Below are 25,616 nucleotides of genomic sequence, written 5' to 3'. Positions count from 1 at the left end.
TTTTTTTCCCCTTTTTCCCAGCCTTACATCTGATGATCGTTTCCTTCCTTTTTGGTAGTTTGGAAGCTTTAGGTGTATTCTTATGCTTTGGGTGGTTCCTCTTAAGTTTAACAGGACTGTTAGCTGTGACACTTTCCTAACAGAGACGTCAGGTCTTGGGTTAACCTCCAGCTGTGCCACTGGCTCTCCATCCTTGTTGGTCGGCCTCTGGTCGGTGCAGCATTGCTCGCTATGCTGTGGGAGCGGGTGGAGAAGGACCAGGGCAAAGGCCACGGGAGAGGTGGCACCTGAAGGACAGGTAGGCTGTGGACCCGGGGCGGTTCCCGAGGCAAAGGAGGCATGCGGGCTTGGAGAGGGTGGGGCTGCAGAAGCGTGTAAAGGGCTTCATCTGCTCCCGCTGTTTTCTAGTAGGTTTGATCAGATTCTAAGTTTAATCACCAGTGCTATATTTAATTCAGAAAAAAGAAACATAATGAATACACGCTCATTCAATACCCCCATGTGTGTATTTCATTCAGCTCAGCTGTCAAAACGCATTTCGGTGATCCAACCACATAGAAACCCTAAACCCAGCGGGCTCAAACCCCAGTCTTCAAGAAACACTCAGACAGGGTGTCCTCCTTTCACACCTGCCTGTTCTTGTGCCTCGTTTACAAACAGAGTGACGTCTACTTTTTCTTTTTCTTGCTGGTGATGGATTTGCTGGACACCACTGTGTCCTCTTTCGGGGGGCTCGGTGTGAAACTCGAGGAGGGGGCGTCCACCGGTTCCTTGATCACGGTGATGTCCACCTCGTAGTCTTGTCTTTTGGCCTCTTCCTCTCTCAAGCTGTTTAGCCTAACAAGAAGCAAACACAAGAAAGTATCATTTTGTTCAGCAGGTTTTCTGCTGTCGTGTGGTGTACAGTAGTCCATTCCTGGATCTCAGCAGTGTTTGTCATCACTTTGCCTGAAATAAAAAGTCATGCCGTCGACATCTCGTCAGTTCAGACTTCGCACACATCTTAGGTGACTTGTGAAGCACTTGTCTGCAGCAACTTTGCTAGTACACAACCCTTTTAAAGTCCTGCTGTAGCGGATAGTTCTTAAGTCTAACACTCTCCTCCACAGGCCAGTGGGCTCGTGATGCCCTTCACAGGTGAGCATCCGCACTGGAAACTGACCTGTGTGTGGGGCTGAGCTTGGACACTGCGGCCATGCCTGCACGCTCACCACGCCCCAATCACTGTTCTGTTTCAGAAACATGCGCTACCTCAGTCCTCACAGCAGTCCTACGAGGGGTCACCCCCACCTCCACAGGGGCAGAAATAGGCACTCGGGGACAGACTTTCTGGCCACCCCGGTGTAATAAGTGGTGGGGCTGGGATGTGACCCGGGGCGATCTGGGTCTGTGTCACGCTGTGTCCCTGTGGATGCCTGGGGCCAAGGGCGTCGTCGCTCCCTTAGGACAGAACAGGTTCCCAGCCCCACACGAGGGCATGCCGCGCTTTGGAAGTTGTAGACTCGTGAGTGTGTGTGTGTGTGTGTGTGTGTGTGTGTTTTGTTTTTTAATTTATTTGCTTGCACCACGTCTTCATTGTGGCAAGTGGGATCTAGTTCCCTGACCAAGGATCGAACCCAGGCCCCCTGCGTTGGGAGCGAGAGGCTTAGCCACTGGACCACCAGGAAAGTCCCTGACATCGTAGCCTTTTAATGAAAGTGTTTGGTCTTGAAGCTCAGCGTTGCCACAGAGGACAGGAAAGAAAGATGACCGAGAACCCAGGAGGGAGGGAGGGAGTCAAGAGGTGTTTATCAAGTTACCTTGCTTCCAGCTCCTCGTTTTCCATCTTCCTCTGAAGGGCCATTGCTTCATTATGCAGCCTGTTTTCCTTTACCTTCTCCTTGAGGGTTTCTTCATGTTTATGTGCTTGGAAGAGAGTGTTCACAAAAAAGACGTACATATTACTGATCCATATGTTGAATTTTTCCTTTTGTTCATCCTTGTGTTTTTCTTTTTTCCCTGCAAGAAAGGCTGATTGAAATGAGCATTGATACAGTCTTGAGTAACGTTGGGAGTGTGCGTTCCCGTTCCCGGTTCTGTCACTGCCTGTGGTGGGCTGAGTGTCCTCGTCCCCCATAAGGGTGACGCTGTGCTCCTCATGGGCTTGTGGGTGTTAAGGGAATGCAAAATGCTTCAGGGACCCCCACCCCAGAACAAGGATGGCATCAGCTGACCCCAGCTATGATGGTCAACACTTCCTTCAGGCCTCCTGGTACCTATATTTTTTTCTAAAATAGCTTAACTACTTCGGTTTTCTAAAATTAAAATCTTAGAAAACTTACAACATTCCCATATTTTCAGAGAAAGGGAAAAAAAACCCTTGGCTTTTGACTACATTGTCTTTAAAGGCAGTTTTAAGAAAAAACTTTAAAGGATTTTAGGATTGAGTAAGAAGGTAGGTAAAATTACTGACTTGATAAGGAATATACCTTCACGTCTACTAAGGCAGCACCCACCCACTCTGGAATGTGTTTAAAATAGTTGATTCCAGGAGGATAATGCTTTGGATAGTTCTGTAATATCAGTAAGACTGGGGATCTGTCAAGACGGCATTTGTTTTTTGATTGTGTCCATTGCTTGGGCTCTTTGACGGTGGGGATGGGAGAGGAGTAAGGGCGCAGGTCCTGTGGAAACGCAGGGCTCTGTGACCAGACCAGCCTCCCCCGCAGGAGCCACTGTGAAGGGCCCAGAGCGGAAGACATGGGGAGAGCCTTGATGCCAGTGCCAGAGTTTGAGGGCGAAGGGACACAGCCACAAAGACTGGCACAGCAGTGTTCACAGCGGCATTCGTTATGACAGCCAAAACTGGGAACCACCCGAGTGTCCGCCAGCTGAAGAGGAGGTAAAAATGGGGTAGAGCCGCACAACGGAATACTACTCAGCCATACAGAGGAACAGAATACTAATACGCGCTACCACGTGAATGAATCCCAAGGCAACCGTGAGTGAAAGAGGCAGGCGTAAAAGACGGATGATTCCGTTTATATGAGGTGTCCAGAAAAGGCAAATCCACGGAGAGAGCAAGCCACGGGCACCAGGCGGCCCCCAGGCCCCCAGCGCTCCAGGCGTCTCACCCACACCTACCGCCACCCCGAGGCCAGCTCCTCACGGTGCTGACATGCCTGTACCTTTTTATAACCGTGATGTCATTTACAAGCAACAGCTTGCTAGTACCAAGGTTCTAGAATTAAAATACTCACCACTTTGAGATAAAAGGAAGGTCAGCCCTTTTCCTGCAGATTTAAAATTCACTTTGGAAGTTTTTCCGTCACTTACAGATTTCTTGATTTTAGGCTTTTACATAAAAAAAATAATAAAATTTTAAAAAGAAATCATAAAGCAAAATATGACTTCTGCATCATTATAGACTAACTGATTTTCTATGTTGTAAATAATCAGAAAAGTATTCATGAGGCTGATATCCTTGTGCTAGTTTGACTTTTTAACCTGCATATTTGCCCTATTAAGGAAATGAAGAACAGAGCTACTGTATCCACTGGCATGCTCCTCCCCCAGGAAACCAAAGATTGGACACCACCCTGGTCTGTTGGGAGAATGTTTATTAACCATCTCTCAGTGGCTGTAATTGCCTCACACATGCTGTATACACGCACATCTCTGCCTCCAGTAGATCTCGCCCACGAACCCCAAACTGTCTCCAGCTGCCCGTTGCTGTCACCACTTGTACATCTCCTCAGGCACCTTAAGTTAGCACGTGTCCAAACCCAGCTCCTTAGGTTTCCTCCCCAAAACTCCTCTCCCCGTCGAACCCTGGTCCTCCCCTTCATGATAAACAGCAGCTCTGTCCTTTCAGTTCTTCAGGCCAAAAGAAATCTTAGAATCCTCCCTGCCTTCTCTTTCTCTCTCAAATTCCGCAGCACTCAAAAAACACCGGCAGATAATCCCAAGCACTTCCTCACGGGTCTGTCATCAGCTCAGTGGCTGGGAGCCGACTGACCGCCCTGCTCGCGGGCCTCCATCTCTCTCCAGCCAGGTGCCCCTGGCTGGGCGCTGCCTCCCCCGGTGCATCTTCCTGGGCCGCCCCGACGTGGCTGCACCTGCTGCCTCGCTTCCCGCCCAGCCACACAGACGCACTCCCGCCTCAGGGCCTCCACACAGGACAGACTCCCTCCGCTGACCGCCGGCTGCACTCAGGGGTCACTTCCTCCCAAGACCCTCCCTCCGCCCACCCTGTCACTCAGCCTCCACCGCCGCCCCGCTTATCGTCACATCCCTGGTGCCTCCGAGTGTGAAGCAGCAGAGCAGTGCAGTAGCGGGCGCACACCCTGGAGCGGAACTGCCCCAGCGCCGCTGCTTAGCAGCTCTGTGACACTGGGCGAGCCACCCTGCCTCTCTGTGCCCTAGCCCCTCTCTCGAGCTGATGGCAGCACCCACCGGGCGTCTGGGCATTAGATGAGCAGGACCCTGGCAAGTGCGTGGCACCGGCAGAACACCCCACAGGCGTCCCCTCTTCCTGTCCCTGTGTTACGACGTCCCTCTCTTCCCCAGAAGGTAAAGCCCATGAGAGGACAGGCTTCCTGCTCCTGCCAGATCCCTGGCCCCAGAGGCGCCCTCACCGCACAGCCAGTGCGTGCCCACGGCCGATACTGCAGCCTTGGCTGTCTTCCCGGTTGCCTGTCAATACACACCTCTGACTTCCTTATCTTGCTGATGTCGACCAGGACTCCCAACTTGCTCGAAGATGACTTGGTGCTGCTGAACTGAATGTCGGACTCCTGGCTTGCTACTGCGCTTGGACTCCTGTTCTGGGTGTTCTGACCAATGACAGACACACAAGAGGGCTTCTGGTTTCCATGGAGATGCACAGGCCTTTAATGCAGTATAACTGACTCACGATAAACGACACCTAAAGTGTGCCGTGACGGTAAGTACGGACGTGTCCGCACCTGTGAACCCATTGCCCCAGATGCTGTAAGCCTCGGGCTCCAGCCAGTGCTCCCTGCCCCCAAGGGTGTCGGCAGGCACTCTGACGCTTGTGACGGAGCTCCTCTAGCGTGGCTAGGAGTCTGCTTCCTGCGTCAAGACCAGGAAATACATTTCCCCTAACTTACAAAATAAATAACGTAAGTGACCTTTCCCGGTGGTCCAGTGGCTAAGACTCTGAGCTCGCAATATAGGAGACCTGGGTTCGATCCCTGACTGGGGAACTAGATCCCACATGCTGCAACAGCCAAATAAATAAATACATTAAAAAAAATAAATAAATACTTTAAGACTTCACTAGTTCTTTCCTGAAGGGTTACAAAACCCCAAGATAGTTCTGATGACAGTTTAACCATTCCAGAATAAAGCCCTTCCTTATTCTGTCGATTCTAAGATATTATCTGTTACCTGAGCTGTCACTGGGTAAGTGCTTCCAGCTTTGTTAACAGACAGGTCATCATTTGGGAAATCTGAACAGAATTTAGTTGGTGGCTCAGGAACACAGATGAGGGCGAAGCTTAATAGAGCTTCAAAGAATTCCAAGAAAACCAGCTGAAATGTAAGGAAATATAAAAGGGTCAATCCTCACACAACTCGAGGTGGGCCAGAGGCTCTTATGAGTGTTTGTCTCTATTCTCCAGGAAATGCCACCTTGTTCAACACTCGGATGCCACGGGAGCACACCGGTTTGCAGTAAAAACTACAGCCTTTAAGAGACCTATGAGGATGTATGTTCTCTCCTTAGGTCTTGAAGTCACTTTTCTATTTGATGGGAACATGTTACTGTATATTCACTCATTGAGGACTGTCAGTATAAGAAGTATTTCCTCTTTTCCTGAACAACGAGAGAAGTGGCTCCTGTGACAGCTGACACTGGAATGGCTAAGAGACACTGAGATGGCGTGACCGTGTTCTGCATGGAAGAATCACATGAGTTGGTGAGGGGTAGACTGGGAAAGGAAGACTGTTGTGGTTTGAACTGCGACTCCTTGGAAAAGGGGTTGGGAGTCCTAAGCCCCAGTATCCTCATATTTACAGATAATTGAGCTAAACTGAGGCCGCTAGGGTAGGCCCCAGTTCAATATGGCAGCCATCCTCATAAGAAGACGGAGACTGTGGCCCCAAGACAGGCACACAGAGAGAAGACGACCACGACGGGCCAAGGAGAGGGGCCTGTAGGCGACCCTTTGCCACAGCCCGCAGCAGGAACCAGGCCCACCAGCACCTCTCTGATGCCAGCCTTCAGAACTACAGGCAAGAAATGGCTTACATAAGCCAAAAAAAAAAAAAACAAAAGAAAGTTGGGGAAGGGGTGTACCAAGTACAAATGTTCGGAGGCAGGAGTCTGGTGGGTGTGACCAGGTGGTCAGACCTGGACTCAGAGAGGTGGCTGTGCTGGAGACAGAATTTTGGTTGTTGGAACCCAAGGCAGAACAAACAGCCTGAGTTGGATCTGGGCCGTTCGTGACACCTCTTTACAAACCTCAAGTTCAAAGTTACAGTCGATTCCATCATACATGGAAGGATTATCCTCTGCTATGACCTCCACAAACTTGGTTGCTGTCAATTCTTTATTTATCATCTTAAAGCTCTGTAAAAGAAACAGCGAATCAAACCATAATGGCTGCTGACTACAAACAGCTATATATATATGTACTTTTAAAAATGTCACAGTCCTGCTGAAAACGAGGACGAGGGGAAAATGCGTGTAGGCAGGGCCCTCCCTCCACACCGACCCTTCCCTCCAGACTCTGTCCTAAGAACCCAGAAAGCTGGGTTCATGTCCCCAGGCATGAAGAGTTAGGAGAACTCCTCCGCTGGAAACCTGAACATCCTGGAGAAGAGGTGTATGGACAGTGGGCTGAGGGGGTCGGGGGAGCTGGGGCGGTTTCCCGGCTCGCTTCCTGGACCGGTACCGCTCATGCACAGAGTTTCCCATCAGCCTTCGCATGCCACAGTCCTGCCTGTGGGTGGACAGCCCAGGTGCACCACTCCCTTGTTCCTTGCACGTCACAGCTAGACTACTTTGCCTTTCCTAAATTAAAATCAAAAACGGCTACAAACAGAAAGCCACGATGCACTGTGCGCGGTTACCCTCAGCATCCAGAGGAAGTGTCTCGTGCTCATGGTGAGCTCGTGCGGAGGGGCCGCGTTCGGTCTGCAGTGCGCCGTGTAGATCTCCCAGCACTTGTCCACGTAAGTCATTGAATAGAGGGTCCGCTGGGCCTCACAGAATAAACGGCCTGAAGAGGGAGTGGAAACACCAACACTCAAAACGATGGTTACAGAACTCGACGCTGGAAACACTTAAGGTCCATATAATCCTACGGGCTCTGTATTTACCTTTTACACGGCAGGCATTGGGGCGGATGTTCTCATTCATCAGTTTTTTAAAGCACAGAAAGAGCGACGGGCTTCGGTCTCTGCGGTTAAAAGGAAACCATCATCACTCCTCCGTCCAGGAGATGGAACTTAATCCCCCGCTCTTGGAGGGCCGAGTGACCTCATAACTGGCTTCTCTAACAAGTAGACCGAGCACAGAAAGGGGAGAGCAGTAAGTCTGCACTAGAGAAACCTGGCTGACAGCACTGAGTCACGTGCTCACAGGTAACATCGCCAATGATGAGACAGACTGATGTCACGTACCCCTGATATGACGGTATTCTTCCCCCAAACCCATAACCTCAGGGTGATGACAGAAAAACATCAGCAAAGCAAAATCGAGGGACATTTCACAAAATAACTGATCGATATTCTTCCAAAGTGTCAAGGTCATAAAAGACGAAAAAAAAAAAACTATCACAGTTGCAGGGGACTAAACAGCTAAGTCAAAGGAAAACACCCTCATGCTGGGAAAGACTAAAGACAAGGAAAGGGGGTGGCAGAGGATGAGATGGTTGGAGAGCATCACCGATTCAATGGACATGAATTTGAGCAAACTCCGGGAGATAGTGGAGGACAGGGAAGCCTGGCGTGCTGCCGTCCATGGGGTCACAAAGAGCTGGACATAACTTGGTGGCTGAACAACAACAACAAGAAAGGAGATATAACAACAAACACAAGGTGGGATCCTGCATTCGGTCTTGGAACAGACAAGTGAAAACCTCAGGAATTCAGTTAATCAAACGGTAGCGATGTTAATTTCTTCATTTTAAGAAGTGCACCGTGATTCTGTAAGACCTAATCATTTGGGGAAGCAGGATGCAGAGTATAAACCAATTGTCTGTGTTAACTTGGCCACACTCTTCAAAGTCCAAAATTATTTCAAAATCAAAGGTTTTTATATTAAAAAAAAAAAGGATAAGTATCAAATTTGCTCTGAGAAAGACAGGAAATTCTAAGGAAGAGTTGGTGGTGACTATTTCTGAGTAAAACACTTGAGGGCTATTTGCAAAACTGACACATGACCTGCATCGGAAGGGTTTTCACAATTTTTAATTTTGTTTCTCATGGTCTGGGTGACTGGTGTTTGTAACAAATTTTTGTTTCTTATACTTCAAGAGTACGAAAAATAATCATGAATATCAGAGAAAAGAGAACAATATTGTGATAACCGTGACGGTTCGCTCAACCCTCATCCTATCACATGGGCCCAGAGGGAGAACTTACTGGTATTCTTTGTGATGAATGTGGTAAGCCAGCTGCAGGAGGTAATTCAAAAATGTCCTCAAAAGTAAAGTTGTAAATGGAGAGTGAATTTCTTCCACTGGTATGTCGTTATTGGCTAAAATAAGAAAATTGGAGAGGATGTGATGGCTGAGAGGGTAAAGAATCCACCTGCCCATGCAGGAGACACAGGAGATGTGCATTCAATCCCTGAGTCAGGAAGATCCCCTGCAGGAGGAAACGGCAACCCGCTGCAGTATTCTTGCCTGGAGAATCCCATGGACAGAGGAGCCTGGTGGGCTACGTGATTAACGCTGCTAATTTTTACTGGGTTTGAAGTATGCTTCAAAAACTAAAATTTGCAGTTGATACACACACAAAGAACAGCAAGTGAGCAAGCGCCATTGGTAAGCGCTGCCCATACATTTGCCTGATGTACATGTATTAGTCGCTCAAATGTGTCTGACTCTCTGTGATCCCATGGACTGTAGCCCTGCAGGCTCCTCTGTCTATGGGATTTCCCAGGCAGGAATACTCGAGTGGGTTGCCATTTCCTCCTCCAGGGGATCTTCCTGACCGAGGGATCAAACCCAGGTGTCCCATATTGCAGGCAGATTCTTGACCATCTGAGCCACCAGGGTTGATATTAGCTATATCAAGTAGGTAATTCGAGACCTTCGAACCTGCCTCCCACAGTTCAGCTGTAGGGAGTAAAACCTTCAAAACTGTTAATTTTACTGCACAAAATTTTTAGCCTGAAATCAAGCCCAACCTAAAATTACCTAAAGCCTTTTCTAGGCTATTCCAAGCCCTCCCTGATCTTCTCTGCTTCTGACCTTACAATTTGGTGTTTTTTTGTTTTTTTTTTAATAAAAACTATAGCTCAGAGGACATATGCATATGTATAGGACAGCATACTCTGTCACAGAGATATTTAATTATGAGTCACTGAGGGAGGCTCGGTGGGTTTTCAAGGAAACAGTCCGGGGATTGGTGGGTACTGACGTGGTAAAGGGCATTACCGTGTATGTCCTGTATGCTACCTGTATAGCTAGCATGTTCTGTAAAGAGCCAGATGGTAAATATTTTAGGCTTTCTGGGCCAGAGTCTGTGCCATAACCACTCAGGTCCAATTTTGCAGGGTAAGAGCAACCACAGACAAGACATCAACAAGTGAACATGGCTATGTTCCAATAAAACTTTATTTACAAGAACACCCAGTAGGCTGGATTTTGCCCATGGACTCACTTTGCTGACCCTGCTATGGATGGTCTTCAACTACTGCTGTTGTTTTACTAGATTCTCTCTTCAGTTGCATTTTAAGTATCTTGGGGACAAGCCCACATGTTGCTTTCTGGAACACCTCTCCAGACATGTGCCTTCCTTGCTCCCTCAACATTTCCTAACTGGTTTCAAGGTGCTGAGATATTATACGACCCTTTAAACCAGACAGGAAGGACCTGGAATACTCACCACCGAGCACCCTGTCCATATCAGCAAGGGTTATGTTATGGTGATGGAACTTGCAGTCTTTGAGAAACCTCCAGAAGTGAAGTTTTGTCATCAGAAAGGTGTTATCCAGGGAGCGGTCACAGCCCAGGCTGCTATAAAAGTTGTAGATTCTTCTTAATTCCGTAATGTTTCTTAAGATAGCGTATTCTACCTGAAAAGAGAAAACCACGCAAATCTCCAACCGACCTGATAAGAACGAAGGTAAAAGAAAACTTGCTTTCTAAATTAAATGAGGTCACACATGCAGTAGCAGTCACCTCCTACCACTCACTGTAAGAGCTCAGGGGATGTTACAGTCTCCCTAACCATTCTGAATGAGAATGGGAAGACATGCTGTCATCTCGACAGTGGAATTACTTCCCTACAGCTCTGTCCTACTCTACCCTGTTTCATGCCATCTCCACGGCAGCAACAAAAGTCTCTCGTCTACAGATCAATGGCTCAGTGGTAAAGAATCCGCCTGTCAATGCAAGAGACGTGGGCTCGATCCCTGCCGGGGTCCAGCCCCGGTGGATCCAGGGAATTCGAAGCGGGGACGGCGTCGGCAAGGATCAGGAAACAACTGCTTAATTAAACGTTAATTAAGGATATAAAGAGTAATAGAATAAGGATAGCTCAGTGAGGAAATTCAGTGGAGAAAAGAGGCTGAATAATTCAGCCAGAAGGTAAGAGAAAGAACGACATGGTGAGACTAAGTTTCGGTGAACAAGGCCCGCATTTTATTTTCCAAAGTAGTTTTTATACCTTAAGTTATGCATAGAGGATAATGGGGGAAGGGGTAGAGTCGTGCAGTAAGCCAGGCTTTCTTCCTGCAAATTTATCATATGCAAAAGTTTAGGTGATTTGCATCATCTTCTGGCCCAGAGGCCTTTTTCTCTAAAGGTGATTATTCTAAAGTCAGGTGCCAAAAAAAAAAAAATAATAAAGTCAGGCGCCAGCCTCCAAAAAGCATTAGATAAACTTTGCATTCCTAAAGTTGCAAAGGTGTGGTGGGCTATAACAAGAAAAAGAATTAACTCAAGGGTCCCAGGTTACAAACATTAAAGCTACTACTTACACCAAATATATTAATCAATACACTGCCAGGGACACAGCAGGTAAGGGATATGGAGACTTAGCAGCAAACATTGGCCCAACAAGTGAAAATCCCTTCACCAATACAATTTCTAATCAATCTTTGAACTGCTCAAAGGAATCTGTATTTAGACAGTTTAGAACATCTCATGCCTCTCACAGTTTGGAGGCTCTGAGCAATCACATGTGGCCAGAAAAACCTATTCAGGCAGGCTAGAGGACTTCCAAGGGAGTTTGTAGGTTGAAACACTGTCACACCCAGGAATTATTAACTGGAGCTGTAAGCTAACTCTTTTTTCAGAGAGGTAGTGGGGGATAGCCCCCCGTAAAGTCAGAGGTGTAGGTGAAAGCACAAAGCAGAAAGTAGGCAGACTCTGGTTTTGGGGGTAGATTGCTCGAGAATTTCCAGGGAGACTCCTGAGGCTCGATCCCGCCTTTGCGTATGCCAAGCCTCCTTCCTCATGACCTTTGCCAGGGGCGGAGCTCGCTCCCCACAGATCCCTGGGTCAGGAAGATGCCCCTGGAGGACGAAATGGCCACCCACTCCAGTATTCTTGCCTGGAGAATCCCATGGACAGAGGAGCCTGGCGGGCTACAGTCCATGGGGTCACAAAGAGACGGATACGACTGAGCAACTGAGTGTGTACAAACACACACACACACACACACACACAGCAATATCCCTTGTAGACACAGGCACAGAAATCCTCAACAAAATAACAGCAAGCCAGGGACTTCCCTAGTGGTCCAGTGGTTAGGACTCCGTGTTTTTACTGCCAAGGACAGGGGTTCGATCCCTGGTCGGGGAACCAAGATCCCGCAAGTCACGTGGCCAAAAATATAAAGACTTTTTTTAATTAGCAAACTGAAGGTAGAAATATATAAAAAAGAATAATACATCAGCACCAAGTGGGGTTTATCCTGCAATGGCTAGGCTGGTTCAACGTGTGAGAACTCAATCAGTGTAATTCATCCTACCACATAATCACACCAATGCATCTGGCAGAAACTGTTAATACCCCTTCATGATAAATACCCTCGGCAAATTAGGAATAGAAAGGAACTCCTTAACCTGAACAGCAGCAGACAGAAAAGCATACAACTAACATGCCACACAACACTGAAAGCCTGAGATAGGCGACAGTCACATCCGCTGCTTTACTCACACCCGCTCTGTCCCCATTCACCATCTATCATTTTCCCCAGGCCCTCAGTGGCCTTATGCTGCCCCTAGACTCCTCAGACCCACAGAACTGCAGCCTACACAGAATCCTGTTTCCCCAAACCTTGTGTCCCATGCGTCACCCTCCGAAATTAAAAAAAAAAAAAAATCAGAAAATGTGATGAATAGAATTTGGGGTCCCTATGGAGACAGGGAAGTCCCAGCTGGGCGGCTCCATCAGGCATGTGTCACTCTCAGCATCAACTCCTGCCTTTGAAAATTCAACTCAATTGGATAAACAAGTGGAGTTGGCCCTATTGAAAACACTGCTCTAGAGGACACGGAGTTTTCTTCAGGAAGCTTAAAGTCTAGTCGAGATCACAAGACACATATACAGTAAGGAAGTCTCCTTACAGAACAGAGCCAGGGAGGGACAAGAGACGGAGTCAAGGACAAAGAGGCCTGGAGGGCCGGTGCCTGAACTGAGCTCTGGAAAATTGAAGAGTGGGTCGGACTTCACGGTCCACAATCCTCAGATGTAAACAGCCGGTTGGGATTAGACACATGCTCACGAAATGAGGTCCAGCTCCACAAAATTTTTTCTCTAAATATTTCAACATTGTGAATAATTTCTAAGGGTCTGAAGTTCTTTTGAATGCCAGCAGCCTATGACAACACACAGCAGAATGAATGTCCTCCAGAGTGAGGTGACCACAGCCTTGGCCTTCAGACCAAGCCAGCAGGGCAGGGGTTGACTGACCCTTGGGAAAAAAGTGAAAGTCAAAGTGGTAGTCACTCAGTTGTGTCCAACTCTTTGTGACTCTGTGGATTGTAGCCCACCAGGCTCCTCTGTCCACGGGATTCTCCAGGCAAGAATACTGGACCAGGCTGCCACTATCCATCTGTAGGGGATCTTCCCAACCCTGGGATCGAACCCACGTCTCCTGCATTGCAGGCAGACTCTTTACCATCTGAGCCACCCGGGAAGCTCTGGGTAATTCACTGGGTCCTTCCATCCGAACTTCCTTTTTCTCAGGAAGCCGGCTCACTCACTTGGGATCCTGGAAAATTAAGATATTTAATTATATCTTAAGATATAAGAGGATATTTAAATAAAAGAGGATATTTAAGCCAAGTGACTCCCAGTTGTATAAAAGATACTTGATACAGAACAGCAGTCATCAACAGTATCTTCCCAAGACTATGGAGAGTCTGCTAAGATTTAAGCCCCCAAAATATATACATATTTCTAACAAGGTTTTTACCTGCTTCTTTTCTTCTGACTGGTCTCTCTCAGGGTACATTTTCAGCAATAAACTCAGATCCAGCTCGAGGCTTGAGCCTAACAAGGAATTACTTTCATTGCCATCAAGCTTTCTCATGATTTCTAGCAAATGAAGGCAAATACAGGGGATTAATTGTGAAAAGCAACACTGAAATGTTTCAAACGTTATGTCAAAATGATTTTCTGCAAAAGTGTGACACAAGAGTATTCAAAAACCTATAAGAAGGCAGTTGTGGGGACTTCCCTGGTAGTCCAGCGGCTAAGACTCTACACTCCCAATGCAGGGGGCTGGGGTTTGACCCCTGGTCAGGGATTTCAGTCCCATATGTCCCAATTTAACAAAAGATCCTGTATTTGTTACTAAGCCCCTCACAACCAAATAAATAAATCTTTTACATATATATATACATATATATTTTTTTTTTTTTTTTTAAAGACAACAGTTGCTCACAGGAAACTTGTGTTTTCTTCTGAAATAATAGGTACATGTTTTGATATCAGTGATAAAGAATCTGCCTGCAATGCAAAACACCAGGGTTTGAACCCTGCTTCGGGAAGATCCCCTGGAGAAGGGAATGGCAACCCACTCCAGTGTTCTGGCCTGGAGAATGCCATGGACAGAGGAGCCTGGCAGGCTACAGCCCACGGGCTCACGAACAGTCGGACACGAGTGAGCGAGCAACACTTTAAGTCTGACGCAGCGTTACTCATCAGCCTCCTCCAGCGGGAAGCGGACGCTCCTACCGGCGCTGGCGGAGGGCCTGCACCACTGGCACCCGAAGGCACACTCTGAAGTTGAGTCCGGGTAGCTCATCACTTCCCCTTCCAGGTTTGGAAACGCCACCATGTGGTCCTTGGAAAACGGGCCATCATACACACGCCCGTTCTTGAAGGTTAATCGGCCCTGCAGAGAGAAAGACAGCTGTTTGCAGCTTAGGGAAAGATTTTTAGAAACCATTGATAAATTTACATCAATATCTTTTCAATAGGAGGCTTTCATTTGTTAAGATCTGCACTTAGTTCACACACAGTCAGGCTCATAGAGTCTCAGGTCACCGTGTAGATCCTCTCTCCAACTCCCATTTTCCTCTCCTCTCTCTGTATATCCCCCACCGTCTCTCCATAACCCTGAGCACCCCTAGGTCACAGAATGTGGCTTATTAAATAATGACCAGCAGAGGTGCCTATCACAGAATGGGGACTAATCTTGATATTTGTCGAACCCAGGCCAATAGTTAGTCTGACTCAGAGGTGGGCAAATGACCCAATTCAGCTCAGTAAAGCTAAAGACATGTGTGGAAAATTTCTGCGAAAGGAGTTTCTTCTCTCCTTCTACTTAGTGGGGTATGTAGGCGAGAAGCCTGGAACCACAACAGCCATCTTGCAGTCATGAGGGAGGAATAATAATGCAGCATAATAATGAAGCTGACATGGTAGGTGAGACATGGATGGATGGAAGAGAAAGATTTAAGTTAGATTTTCTGTTACTTGCAACCAAAACCACCCTAACATACACCACAAATTAAATAAACTCTAAATATACAGGAAATTGATGATATGTTAGAAATTACTCTGGTGGCGCAGATGGTAAAGAATCTGCCTGCAATGCAGAAGACCCAGGTTCAATCCCTGGGTTGGGAAGATGCCCTGGAGAAAGGAATGGCAACCCACTCCAGTATTCTTGCCTGGAGAATTCCATGGACAGAGGAGTCTGGTGGCCTACAGTCCATGGGATCACAAAGAGTTGGACATGACTGAGTAACTAACACACCACACCATCATCTTAACAAATCGGTAAGTTAGCCTACACAAAATGGCTAATACAGTTTCCTAGGTAGAGAAAGTCATGCCTTTACATAACCTTTAAGATGCAGCCTTCACAGGTCTGTACTTACCATGCCGTGTTTTTTGTTGGAGACCCACTCTCCCTCATACATGGCTCCACTGGCATAGTAGAACTTTCCGTGGCCGTGGCGGTATCCGTTCACAAACTCGCCTACGTATTCATTTCTCAAAGGATACTGGGAGTAGGGGATTCTCTTTAGAAACCATGTGTGTGTGCCAAGGCCGTTCTGAAAAGAATCAAATTCCCATGAGAAATACTCAAAACAGTTCCTCTTTTTACCTGAATCTATTTAAATAAGGTATGAATCAAATGCAGGGACTCATTTGAAGGGGCAAAAAGCATGGGCATTGGAGTCACACAGACTCAGTCGTCACAGGACTCATGGGACTGATGAATTTACCAGTCAAAGAACCTAATTTGTGTGCGAGACCTTTAGAGCAAACTAGATGCTGACAAAACAGCACGTTTTAAAAGGCTGATCTAACCATAGAGAGAATGGAATAATAATGCCGTCAGCAACATGGATGGACCTAGAGACGACAGGGCCTGGACTGAAGTCAGAAAGAAAAAGACAAACACTGTATGATATAGATCATACGTGCGATCTACAATACAACACAGATGCCTGTATGTACAAAACAGACTCACGGGACAGACCTGTGGTTGCCAAGGGGAAGAAGGGGTAGGGGAGGGAAAGACTGGGAGTTTGGGATTCGCGGATGCAAACCATCACATACAGAATGAACAGACAATCACTTTCCACTGTAGTTAGTGTACAGGGAACTATATTCGGTAATCAGTGATAAACCATGATGGAAAAGAATATGAAAAAGAATATATATAACTGAATATATATATAGAGAGATAGATAACTGAATCACCATGCTATCCAGCAGAAATTAACACAAAACTGTCAATCAACTATACTTCAGTAATTTTTTTTAAAAAAAGGCTGATTTAGGGACTTCCCTGGCAGTCCAGTTGTTGAGACTCTGCACTTCCACTGCAGGGAGTATGGGTTCAATCCCTGCTCAGCGAACTAAGATCCCATATGCCATGTGGCACGGCCAAATGATAGAAAAAGGAAAAGAAGATTGAAAAATTTTAAAAGGCTGATTTAGCTGAGTAATCATCACGGGAGTTTCTAAATTTAACACTGCCTGAATTTCAGATTGCCACACGATACCCAACAAACAATTCCCGGACTGAGAGTCCGAAGAGCGTCTGCCGCTGGGTTGCTGCCTCTGCTGTTACACGGTCGCTCAGTTGTGTTTGACCCTTTGCGACCTCATGGACTGTAGCCCACCCGGCTCCTCTGTCTGTGGGAATTCCCAGGCAAGAATACTGGAGTCGGTTGTCATTTCCTTCTTCAGGTTATCTTCCTGGCCCAGGGATCGAACTCACGTCTCCTGCATTGCAGGCGGATTCCTCACCGCTGAGCCACCAGGGAAGCCCTGCCTCTGGGTATGTTCCGCTAAGACCGGCTGGTACCTGGACCCCGTGCTTCCACTGACCGGTGTACTCCTCGTTAGTCGTCAGCCACCTCATCCTACCTTCCCCGTGGCGCACGTTGTTCTCCCACTGACCCTCGTATATGTTCCCGGACTTGTAACTAGGACCACAGACCAAACAATTAAAACCAGTTATCTCACGTTCCTTTACCTTAAGGACTTTATCTTAAACTTTCTCCCTAAACGCCTTTGAAGAAATCCAGCCCTTGTGCCCATACAGTCTTCCCTGTATTTAAATTCAGTCAACAGGCACGAGGTTTGCAAAAGCGATTCTCCCAGGGGTGGGGGTTGTGGAGGGTGGGTGGGGGGAGAATAGATCACTGTATAAAATCTTTTGATCGTTTAATTATCTGACAAAGTGGATAAGAATAGCACTTTTAAAAAAAAATCTTTTAAAAACAATTCCCTATACTATTATGGTTAATATTTTGGTTAATATTAAAATTTAAATATTTAATTAAAATAATTAAAACCAAAATATTTTGGTTAACATTTTGCCCCAGATATTTTATTTCTTTGCCCAAAATATTTGGTTCCATCAGCTGAGTCTAAATATTCCACCCTGCTTATACAGCAAATGTATTCTCTGTAAGTTCTACACCTTATCTTTAAATAGCCTCAGGGAAAAGCTATCTGGGGCCACAAATGCTTTTTGCTAGCACCTGAAACACGGCAGGGGAGGGGAGGAGACCACAGATACCTACCATCTTATCCCCCAGCCCTTTCTGATGTTGTGTATCCAATCTCCTTCATACCAAGAGGTGCCCTCTTGATTATAATAAATGGAGCCCTAGAACAAGGAATACCATTAAAAAAAAAAAATCAAACCTCATAAAACTGGTTTTTTAAAAAGGTAAAGATAGAAACGTATGATTTTATGGCATCCAAAGGATGTGGAAGATGTCATCCTTACGACATCTTCGGTAAGACATAAAGTCGGGCTCATGCTTCCGGTTTGTGAGTGAGGACGTGGTCACGTGTGTGGCTGCCTCGCCCACCTTTCCGTGTCTTTTGCCGTGGCACCAGTGGCCGATGTAGGACACGGGCTGCGTGCTGCACTTGAACATGCCGAATCCGTGCCTCATGCCGCCGACCACTTCTCCTTCATAGGTGCTGCCATCTGGCCACGTGAAGATGCCGTGGTTCATGGGGATGTTCTTCACAAAGTCGCCCTGTGGCAACACGGCCATCAGAAAGAAGCAAGCGGGGAGATCCCTCACCTGGACACACGGAGACCACGCCAGCCTTTCCTCCCAAGGCAACGGCTGAGTACCCCCCGAGCCCCCAGCCCCCTCCTCCCATCCCCGCACAGCCCAGCCTCCCTCACCGGGTCCTGGCATGGACCAGAAACCCAGGCGGAATGAATGACCGGGAAGGCTGTGAGCTGACAGAGCTGCAGGAAGCCAGCAGGGGACACGGTGCAGGGGCGCCTCCCAAGCCTGGCCTTGGCAACCCTGGACTCTGCAACCCGCCTCAAGGGAGGCTAATTCACTGCTTCCCAGGAGTTGCTGACCATTAGCCAGGCTCAGTGATGGCCGGTGGAAACTCCAACACTCTGCAGACACATCAGCTGACCGCCTGCCCCGGGGGCGCCTTCCAGATAATCCCCTGTGGTCGGAGCCCTGGAGGGGTGCACAGCACAGGGTCCTGCACACCTCAGCCCGGAGGCTTCGGGTTCCTCTCCAGGAACGTGAGCCTCTGGAGGTGAGATCCCACCAGACGTCCCAGGAGGCCAGGGACCTTCCTGAGGACGCGTCTGGGGAAGCAGGAACCCTGCCCGTAAACCCTCCTGACTGGGCTGGTGTGTGTGTTGGAGGGGGCAATGTCTACAGAAATCAGCCCCACCTGACCTTCCAGAGATGATAAATGAACCAGAGGCCAGGCCAGGTGGCAGGGTTTGGGGGAAGAGATGCGTTCCTGGGAAAGCCTGGCCTGAAACGGCAGTTGGCACCCAATCCTCTGGCCGCCCTGGACCTCAGGTGCTCTCTTCCCTCCATGATGGTGATGGGGGACGCCCTCCCCTCGCTCTGCCCAGCCCCGTCTCCCACTGCCCAGGCCACTCAGCTGCCAACCTGGCCCAGACGTGCCTGTTTCCCTCCCCTGGCTGTTTGAATATGTGCATCATGCCCTCCATTTTAAATACTTTCATTACGACTTATAAACACCATTGCATTAGCAGCTCTGCAACTGTGATTTTCAGAGCAGCGTTTCAGGCCCACTCACACAGTGTAGACACGGATCTAAAAATACATATTCCCCTCAGCCCAGCAAGATGGGATATGTGAAACCCATATCATGGAACATAAGTAGCCAGTAAAAATCGATGGATCTCAGTCAATGGATGTGATCTGATCTCTAGAAAAATATAGGGGCAGAAGAGAGGGTATAATGAACTATCTCTGGGACTTCCCTGGTGGCCTAATGGCTAAGACTGTGAGTTCCGAATGCAGGGGGCCGAGGTGCGATCCCTGGTCAGGGAACTAGATCCCAAAGGCCGCAACTAAGATCCAGCACAGCCAAATAAATAAATAAAAAGTAAGTAAATAAAGTACCTCTGTTTATAAAAGGTGGGAGAGGCTGAAGAATATCTCCGAACAAATATACAGACAAAACTGGAAACTGGTGACAGTTTACAGAGGGGCCCCTAACGTAACGACTTACTTGTCACCTCCGTTCTTTGGGTCTGTGGATTTTTTTAACCCATGTGCTGAGCAATTTTTATGAAACTATCTTTTTTTTTCCCTTTTGGCTGCATCATGCAGTAGGCCAGATCTTAGTTCCCCAACAAGGGATCGAACCCAGGTCCCCTGCAGTGGAAGTGCAGAGTCCTAACCACTGGACCGCCCAGTGGTTAGGAGACCCTGATACTAGCTAGGAGCCTGTGGTAACCTACCATTAAATTACATAGTTAGCTTAGAACTGCAACATATTATACGCTTTACCTCGTATTTCAATCCATCAGCCCAGATGTAAGTCCCCTGTCCGTGCATGAGTCCTTCGGAGAACATGCCCTTCAAAACAGAACAACAAAGCCTTAGGCCCAATCTTGATTTCATACAACTGCCACCCAGGGATTCAGCTCTTAAAAGGGAACCGTGTTCCACAAAATGCTGGTCCAGCTGGGAGCTGGTACCACACTGGCGTCCATCTGGTTCTAAAAAGGTTTGGAGTCCAGAAAAACTCAGGTCCCTAAAACTGACACCAGGCAGTGCTAAGCAGTTGTTAAACTGAGCTCTGAATTCAGCCTTCCTCTCCTAACTAAGCTGTTGGAAAACTACCACTCAAACTCATATGCTTTGGGTTTTGCATTTCAAACTTTAAAGTTTTTTTTTTTTAATTATTTAGACCAGATGTCCTCAGTTGCTCAGTCGTGTCCAACGCTTTGCAACTCCATGGACTATAGCCTGCCAGGCTCCTCTGCCCTTGGAATTTTCCAGGCAAGAATACTGGAGTGGGTCACTGTTCCCTTCTCCAGGGGATCTTCCCAATCCAGGGATTGAACCCAGGTCTCCTGCATTGCAAGCGGATTCTTTACCAGCTGAGCCACCAGGGAAGAATACTGGAGTGGATAGCCTATCCCTTTTCCAGTGGATCTTCCTGACCCAGGAATGGAACCAGGGTTTCCTGCATTGCAAGCAGATTCTTTACCAACTGAGCTATCAGGGAAGCCCAACATTATTGAAATTTACACTAAAAAATAGCAAATATTTTTTCTTAAATGGTAAATTTAATGTACATTTTACCACAAACTTTTAACTTATGAAAAGCATACATCAATACAGCAATGTAGTCCTAAGTAAAAAAAAAGGTTCAAGGTGTTATCTACAAAATCAATATGCCCATGTAAAAATACTGATTCATCCATTCAGGAAATAAAAAGGACAGAGAAAACTGAAAAAATTTATGGCAAAAGGATGCTGGGATTTTAATTTTACTCTTTGTTATTTACTTTAGTGACCTTAATGTTGTTTGTACAATAAATAAAAATCAGGAAAAGGAAAAAATATCTAAAACTGGGAAAAGGAAAAAAAAAATCTAAAATGATTATTTCAATTGTACTGAGTCATGTTTTTGCCTTAAAATATATACTTGGAGTTCACAATAAAATCGGCATTAAGTATTTCCAATTCCTTCTGGAATTGGAATCAGAGGGCGTTTCTTTTTTTTTTTTTTCCAGAGGGCGTTTCTGAAGACGCAAATCTAAGATGATCACCCCACACTGTCTGCCTTGCCCAGTCCCAAAACGTGTAACTCACCTGGTAGGTACAGCCTCCTTGGAAGATGGCAAACCCTTCTCCCTCATACAGCCCACGGACTTTTTCCCCTTCATAGCTGCAGTGAAATAAAGCTCAAGGCAGTGAATCATGTGAGGAAACCCCAGTGACTGGGGATTAAAACAAAAAAGGAGTATCAGTGAAGACGTGCAAACGATATCTCACGTTCCCCCGACAAGCATCACACCCACGCCCCCAGGACCACTGTGTGCCTGCCCTTTCTAAGTACTGGGGCTTGGGCTGTGAACAAGTTCCTACCCTCAGAAGTTTATGGTCCAAAGAGGAGAGACAGACAATCAAAAGGAAACAAATGAATAAGATAATTCCAGACCACATTTAATTTTTGTGAAAGAAATGATCGGGGAATGTGACCCTGAATGAGGAGGAGGTTACCTGGTAACAAAGAACCTTGAGAAGAGGATCCCTGGGAGGAGGAAACTGCAGGTGCAAAGGCTCTGAGGCAGGAACGAGCCCGCCGTCTCAAGTTCAGCTGCATGGCTGGACCACACCGAGGAGGGGAGTGATGGGAGGGAGACCAGGGGAGGCAGAAGCTGGGTGGGCAGGCAGGTGGGCTGAGATAAAGACTTGCCATCAAGTACAAAGCTCTAGAAGCAATCATGAGAAGGTTTTCAGAACTGGGTTGGACAGGACCAGATTTACATCTTAAAAAGATCACTCTGGCTGCTTCAGAGAACAGACTGGCGGGGAGAGTGAGCTGCCAGGAGGGACCAGTGGGCGGCGAGAGAGATGAAAGCGTTGGGAATATTCCGGACAGTTTTCCATCTGGGGTGTGAAAACATTCTGGAAACGGACAGTGGGGATGGCTGCATAACGTGGAGAGTGTACTTAATGCCTCTGATTTACACGTAAAAGGATTTAAAATAAGTATATTTCACTATGATAATTTTAAAGCTTTTTTTTTTAAGATATATTCTGGATGTAGAGCCAATAGGGCTTGCTGACGTGCTGGCTTTGGGCAAGGAAGGTGCCAAGAACAGTGCCCAGATTTTTAGTTCCGAACTGATAACATGTGACTTTATCACCTTGCTCACCTCCAGGCTCTGAGGCGAGTGAGGTGGAAAACAAATGGCCCTGTGACAGCCGTGACCACAGTGGGCGTATTCCAAGAATCCAGAGTAGAATAAATATTAGAAAACCTATGATGAGGACATTAGTTCTACGACTTCAGGCCTGGATGTAGGGAAATGAAATGGTGATGCCCTAAGAGAAACAGGGACCAAGGGATGAACCCACAGCTGGGACAGAAACAGCAGCATCCAGAGAAACCTTCCAAGGTGTGAATTCTCATTTATTTCCCCCCATTAAGAACCTGAGGCTCAGAAAGGTTCGGCAGTGGGGCTGGCATCCTAGAGCTAAGACTCAAATCCTGACTGTGGTTATTTCAAGTCCTGCAGTCTTTGCTTTGGGATGCAAGATCAGTGGACGATGTCCAGTAGGGCATTAAAAACTTGAACCAAAAACTCACGGAGACAGAACAATGCTAAAGGCATAGATGTTTACAGTCATCTAGGGAGATGGATGGAGAAGGCAATGGCACCCCACTCCAGTACTCTTGCCTGGAAAATCCCATGGACAGAGGAGCCTGGTACGCTGTAGTCCATGGGGTCGCTAAGAGTCGGACACAACTGAGTGACTTCACTTTCACTTTTCACTTTCATGCATTGGAGAAGGAAACGGCAACCCACTCCAGTGTTCTTGCCTGGAGAATCCCAGGGACGGGAGAGCCTGGTGGGCTGCCGTCTATGGGGTCGCACAGAGTCGGACCCAACTGAAGCGACTTAGCAGCAGCAGCAGCGGCAGGGAGATGGAAGGAAGGAAGGGAGGGAAGTCGCTCAGTCGTGTCCGACTCTTAGCGACTCCATGGACTGCGGCCCACCAGGCTCCTCCGTCCATGGGATTTTCCAGGCAAGAGGACTGGAGTGGGGTGCAAAGTAAAGCTATAATAAGAGATCATCCACAGACAGAAAACAGACAGCATGGAAGTCGGAGTCAAGGGAATGTGGAAGAGGCAGCTCATTAAATCACCTTTCAAGAAAAAAGAAAAGTCAAGACTTCCCTGGTGGTCCAGTGGCTAAGACTACGTATGGGCTCCCAGTGCAGGGGGCCTGGGTTCAGTCCCTGGTCAGGGAACTAGGCCCCACTTGCCGCAACTAAGATCCCACATGCTGCAACAAAGACCCCACACAGCCAAATAAGTACATGAAGAAACATTTAAAAGAAAGAAAAAATCACCTTTCTACTATGAGTTTGGTCAGAACGGGCTCTTCGTACTGGGTGGTATCTTCATTCGGCAGACTCTCGCTTTTGACCTCTCTCTTGACTCCCGGGTCCTTGGGCTGCACGTCCAGTGTTGGTGCGGCACTCGGCGACGCGTCTTGCCTGGGGGCATTGCCATCTTGTTTGGCAAACTCTGGATAATCGGAGGGAGACGAGGGAGATCGGGCAGACTTGTCCCCCTTTTTATCTGCTTTTTTCTTTTCTTTCACCATGGCCTTTAGAAGACCTAAGGTTCACTTTATTTAGATAAGTATCCAATGACTCCTTCAGTTGAAAGCTGTGCGTTTCAAGGACTTGGGGAGTTTTATCTGAAAAATAAAAATTATGTCTCTGAATACTTGAGGGTTTCACTCATAGTTACAATTTTAGTCTTTTTAAAAAGTTATTTATATTTATGGATTTGGCTGAGCCGGGTCTTAGTTGTGGCATATGGGATCCAGTTCCCCGACTAGGGATGGAGCCTGAGCCCCTGGCATTGGGAGCAGAGTCCTCGTCACTGGACCACGAGGAAAGTCCCTACAATTTTAGTTGTACAACCCCAATGTCATTATCATTCTCTTCCTACAGCCTGAAAAACTAATTACAAGGATCAAGTAGCACCAGGTTATAAAAAGCAATTTCAATACTACATTGTCCTAAGATTTTTAAAATTGGAACCACCACCTATCATTTCTTTTCAAATAGTGTTCCAGTAAGAAAGACAACCCTTTGTGGGAAAAAATATCAACCTAACCTCTAAAATCTTACCTACCACCAGTTCATACTGTAAAAGCCCACCTCTGTACGTCCCCCTGGCAAAGTGCTCAGGAGCTGAACCCAGGCTCCTGCACCGTCCCCTTCCCAACCGTCCTTCTGCTTCAGATGTCAAACAGAAAAAACAGTAACTTGTCTGCTTATAAGGATTAAATAAGACGATTCACAAAATCAATTATTCTGTCACTTTCCTATTTTCAAACTTGCAGCCATCGGCTACCTACTCCCTGGGACAGCATGACAATAGATTGAGGCCTCCTATGTCAGACAAGAAACCTTGTGTTAATCATTTGCCCAAGGTCCCAGAGCTGAGGGCCAGGGCTCCAAAGCCATAGTATTCGTGGCCCCCCAAAATTGGCCCCACTGAAGACATCCCAGGACATCAAGCAGGAGGCAGAGGTGAGTCCCAAAAGGCAAGCCAAGACCCCTCTTCCTGTGCCTGAGGGGAGCAGTGGCTGCCGCAGGCCCTCTGCCTGCCTGGCACTCTCTGGCCACCTGATTTCCGCTCACTGTCCCCAACCCCCCAGGCTCTGCTCTCACCAACATGGTCCTGCTCCCCTCTTCCTTCAAAACCCCATCACCCTTTCCAGCCCTGCACCCCCACCTCAGGAATGTCAGCGAAGCAAGACGCTGAGGCTTCTAAACTCGTCTTTACTACAGGCTTTCCGCTCCCCCACCACCGAAGTCTGAACTACTAATAAAGCAAACTTCCTTTCTCGTGGCCTGTTTCTTACCAACTTTTGTGTATCTTCTGCTCTCCCTGAGTTGAGGCTGTATTACGGACCGTTTACTTTCCTTAGCACGAGAGGGGCTCGCATTCTCTGGGCCCAGGCTCCCAGCTCGGTCCTGTCCCTTCCTCCGCCCTCCCCGCCCACCGCTCACCCGCTCGCATCCCCGGAGGCCGAGGAAAAGCCGAACCTGGCCGTCACGCCAGCCCTGACGCAAAGAGGGCCGCACGACTGGGACCCCAGGACCCCCGGAGGCAACCACCTCGGTGGAGACCCAGAGAGGATCCGGCCGGGACGGAGGCAGCACGGCGTCCAGACCCGGACGGTCTCCAGGCAACCATGGGCCCCTCCCCGCCCCGACCTTAAAGGGGCCGCAGCACGTGCTTTGCCCTTCAGAGCAGGTAGCAATATGGAACCCAACTGACCTGGGTTTTCCCTCCTCTGCTAATTGCCCTGCGGCCTCTCTCAGCCTGTATCTTCGCCTTGCTACTGCTAAGTCACTTCAGTCGTGTCCGACTCTGTGCAACCCCATAGACAGCAGCCCACCAGGCTCCCCCGTCCCTGGGATTCTCCAGGCAAGAATA

General features: G+C 47.7%; 1 protein-coding gene across 8 annotated transcripts; it reads right to left on the bottom strand.

Annotated features, from left to right (window-relative positions):
- Window positions 1–429: 429 nt before the first annotated feature.
- On the bottom strand, window positions 430–25,548 carry RSPH10B (radial spoke head 10 homolog B). Of its 8 annotated transcripts, none has more exons than XM_027526502.1 (20): window positions 25,187–25,356; window positions 23,507–23,859; window positions 21,236–21,311; window positions 19,922–19,990; window positions 17,978–18,151; window positions 17,684–17,769; window positions 16,960–17,080; window positions 15,518–15,694; window positions 14,367–14,526; window positions 13,603–13,724; window positions 10,063–10,252; window positions 8,593–8,707; window positions 7,327–7,406; window positions 7,078–7,226; window positions 6,467–6,574; window positions 5,392–5,535; window positions 4,689–4,814; window positions 3,240–3,333; window positions 1,800–1,998; window positions 430–837 (listed from the first exon to the last, which is right to left on the bottom strand). In XM_027526502.1, the coding sequence occupies exons 2-20, from the start codon at window positions 23,761–23,763 to the stop codon at window positions 669–671; spliced, it is 2,616 nt and encodes an 871-aa protein (XP_027382303.1). In that variant the 5' UTR covers window positions 23,764–23,859; window positions 25,187–25,356; the 3' UTR covers window positions 430–668. The 8 variants fall into 8 exon arrangements, with proteins under 8 accessions (XP_027382303.1, XP_027382308.1, XP_027382304.1 ...); XM_027526507.1 differs by having other exon boundaries at window positions 1,800–1,905; XM_027526503.1 differs by having other exon boundaries at window positions 490–837; window positions 25,223–25,356.
- Window positions 25,549–25,616: the final 68 nt, after the last annotated feature.

Source organism: Bos indicus x Bos taurus, chromosome 25 (genome assembly GCF_003369695.1).
Source record: "Bos indicus x Bos taurus breed Angus x Brahman F1 hybrid chromosome 25, Bos_hybrid_MaternalHap_v2.0, whole genome shotgun sequence".
Taxonomy (NCBI): Eukaryota; Metazoa; Chordata; class Mammalia; order Artiodactyla; family Bovidae; genus Bos; species Bos indicus x Bos taurus.
This window is presented reverse-complemented; position numbering and strand designations above follow the sequence as displayed.

What these genes read in the sequence shown, in the direction of transcription:
- RSPH10B (XM_027526505.1), bottom strand. Translation starts at nt 23,763, where the DNA reads ATGGTGAAAGAAAAGAAAAAAGCAGATAAAAAGGGGGACAAGTCTGCC. An exon ending in CTGATGGATTGAAATACGAG is followed by an intron (nt 18,152 to 19,921) that starts GTAAAGCGTATA and finishes GTGTTGCCACAG; the next exon opens with GGCGACTTTGTGAAGAACAT. An exon ending in ATTCATCACAAAGAATACCA is followed by an intron (nt 7,407 to 8,592) that starts GTAAGTTCTCCC and finishes TTTTAACCGCAG; the next exon opens with AGACCGAAGCCCGTCGCTCT.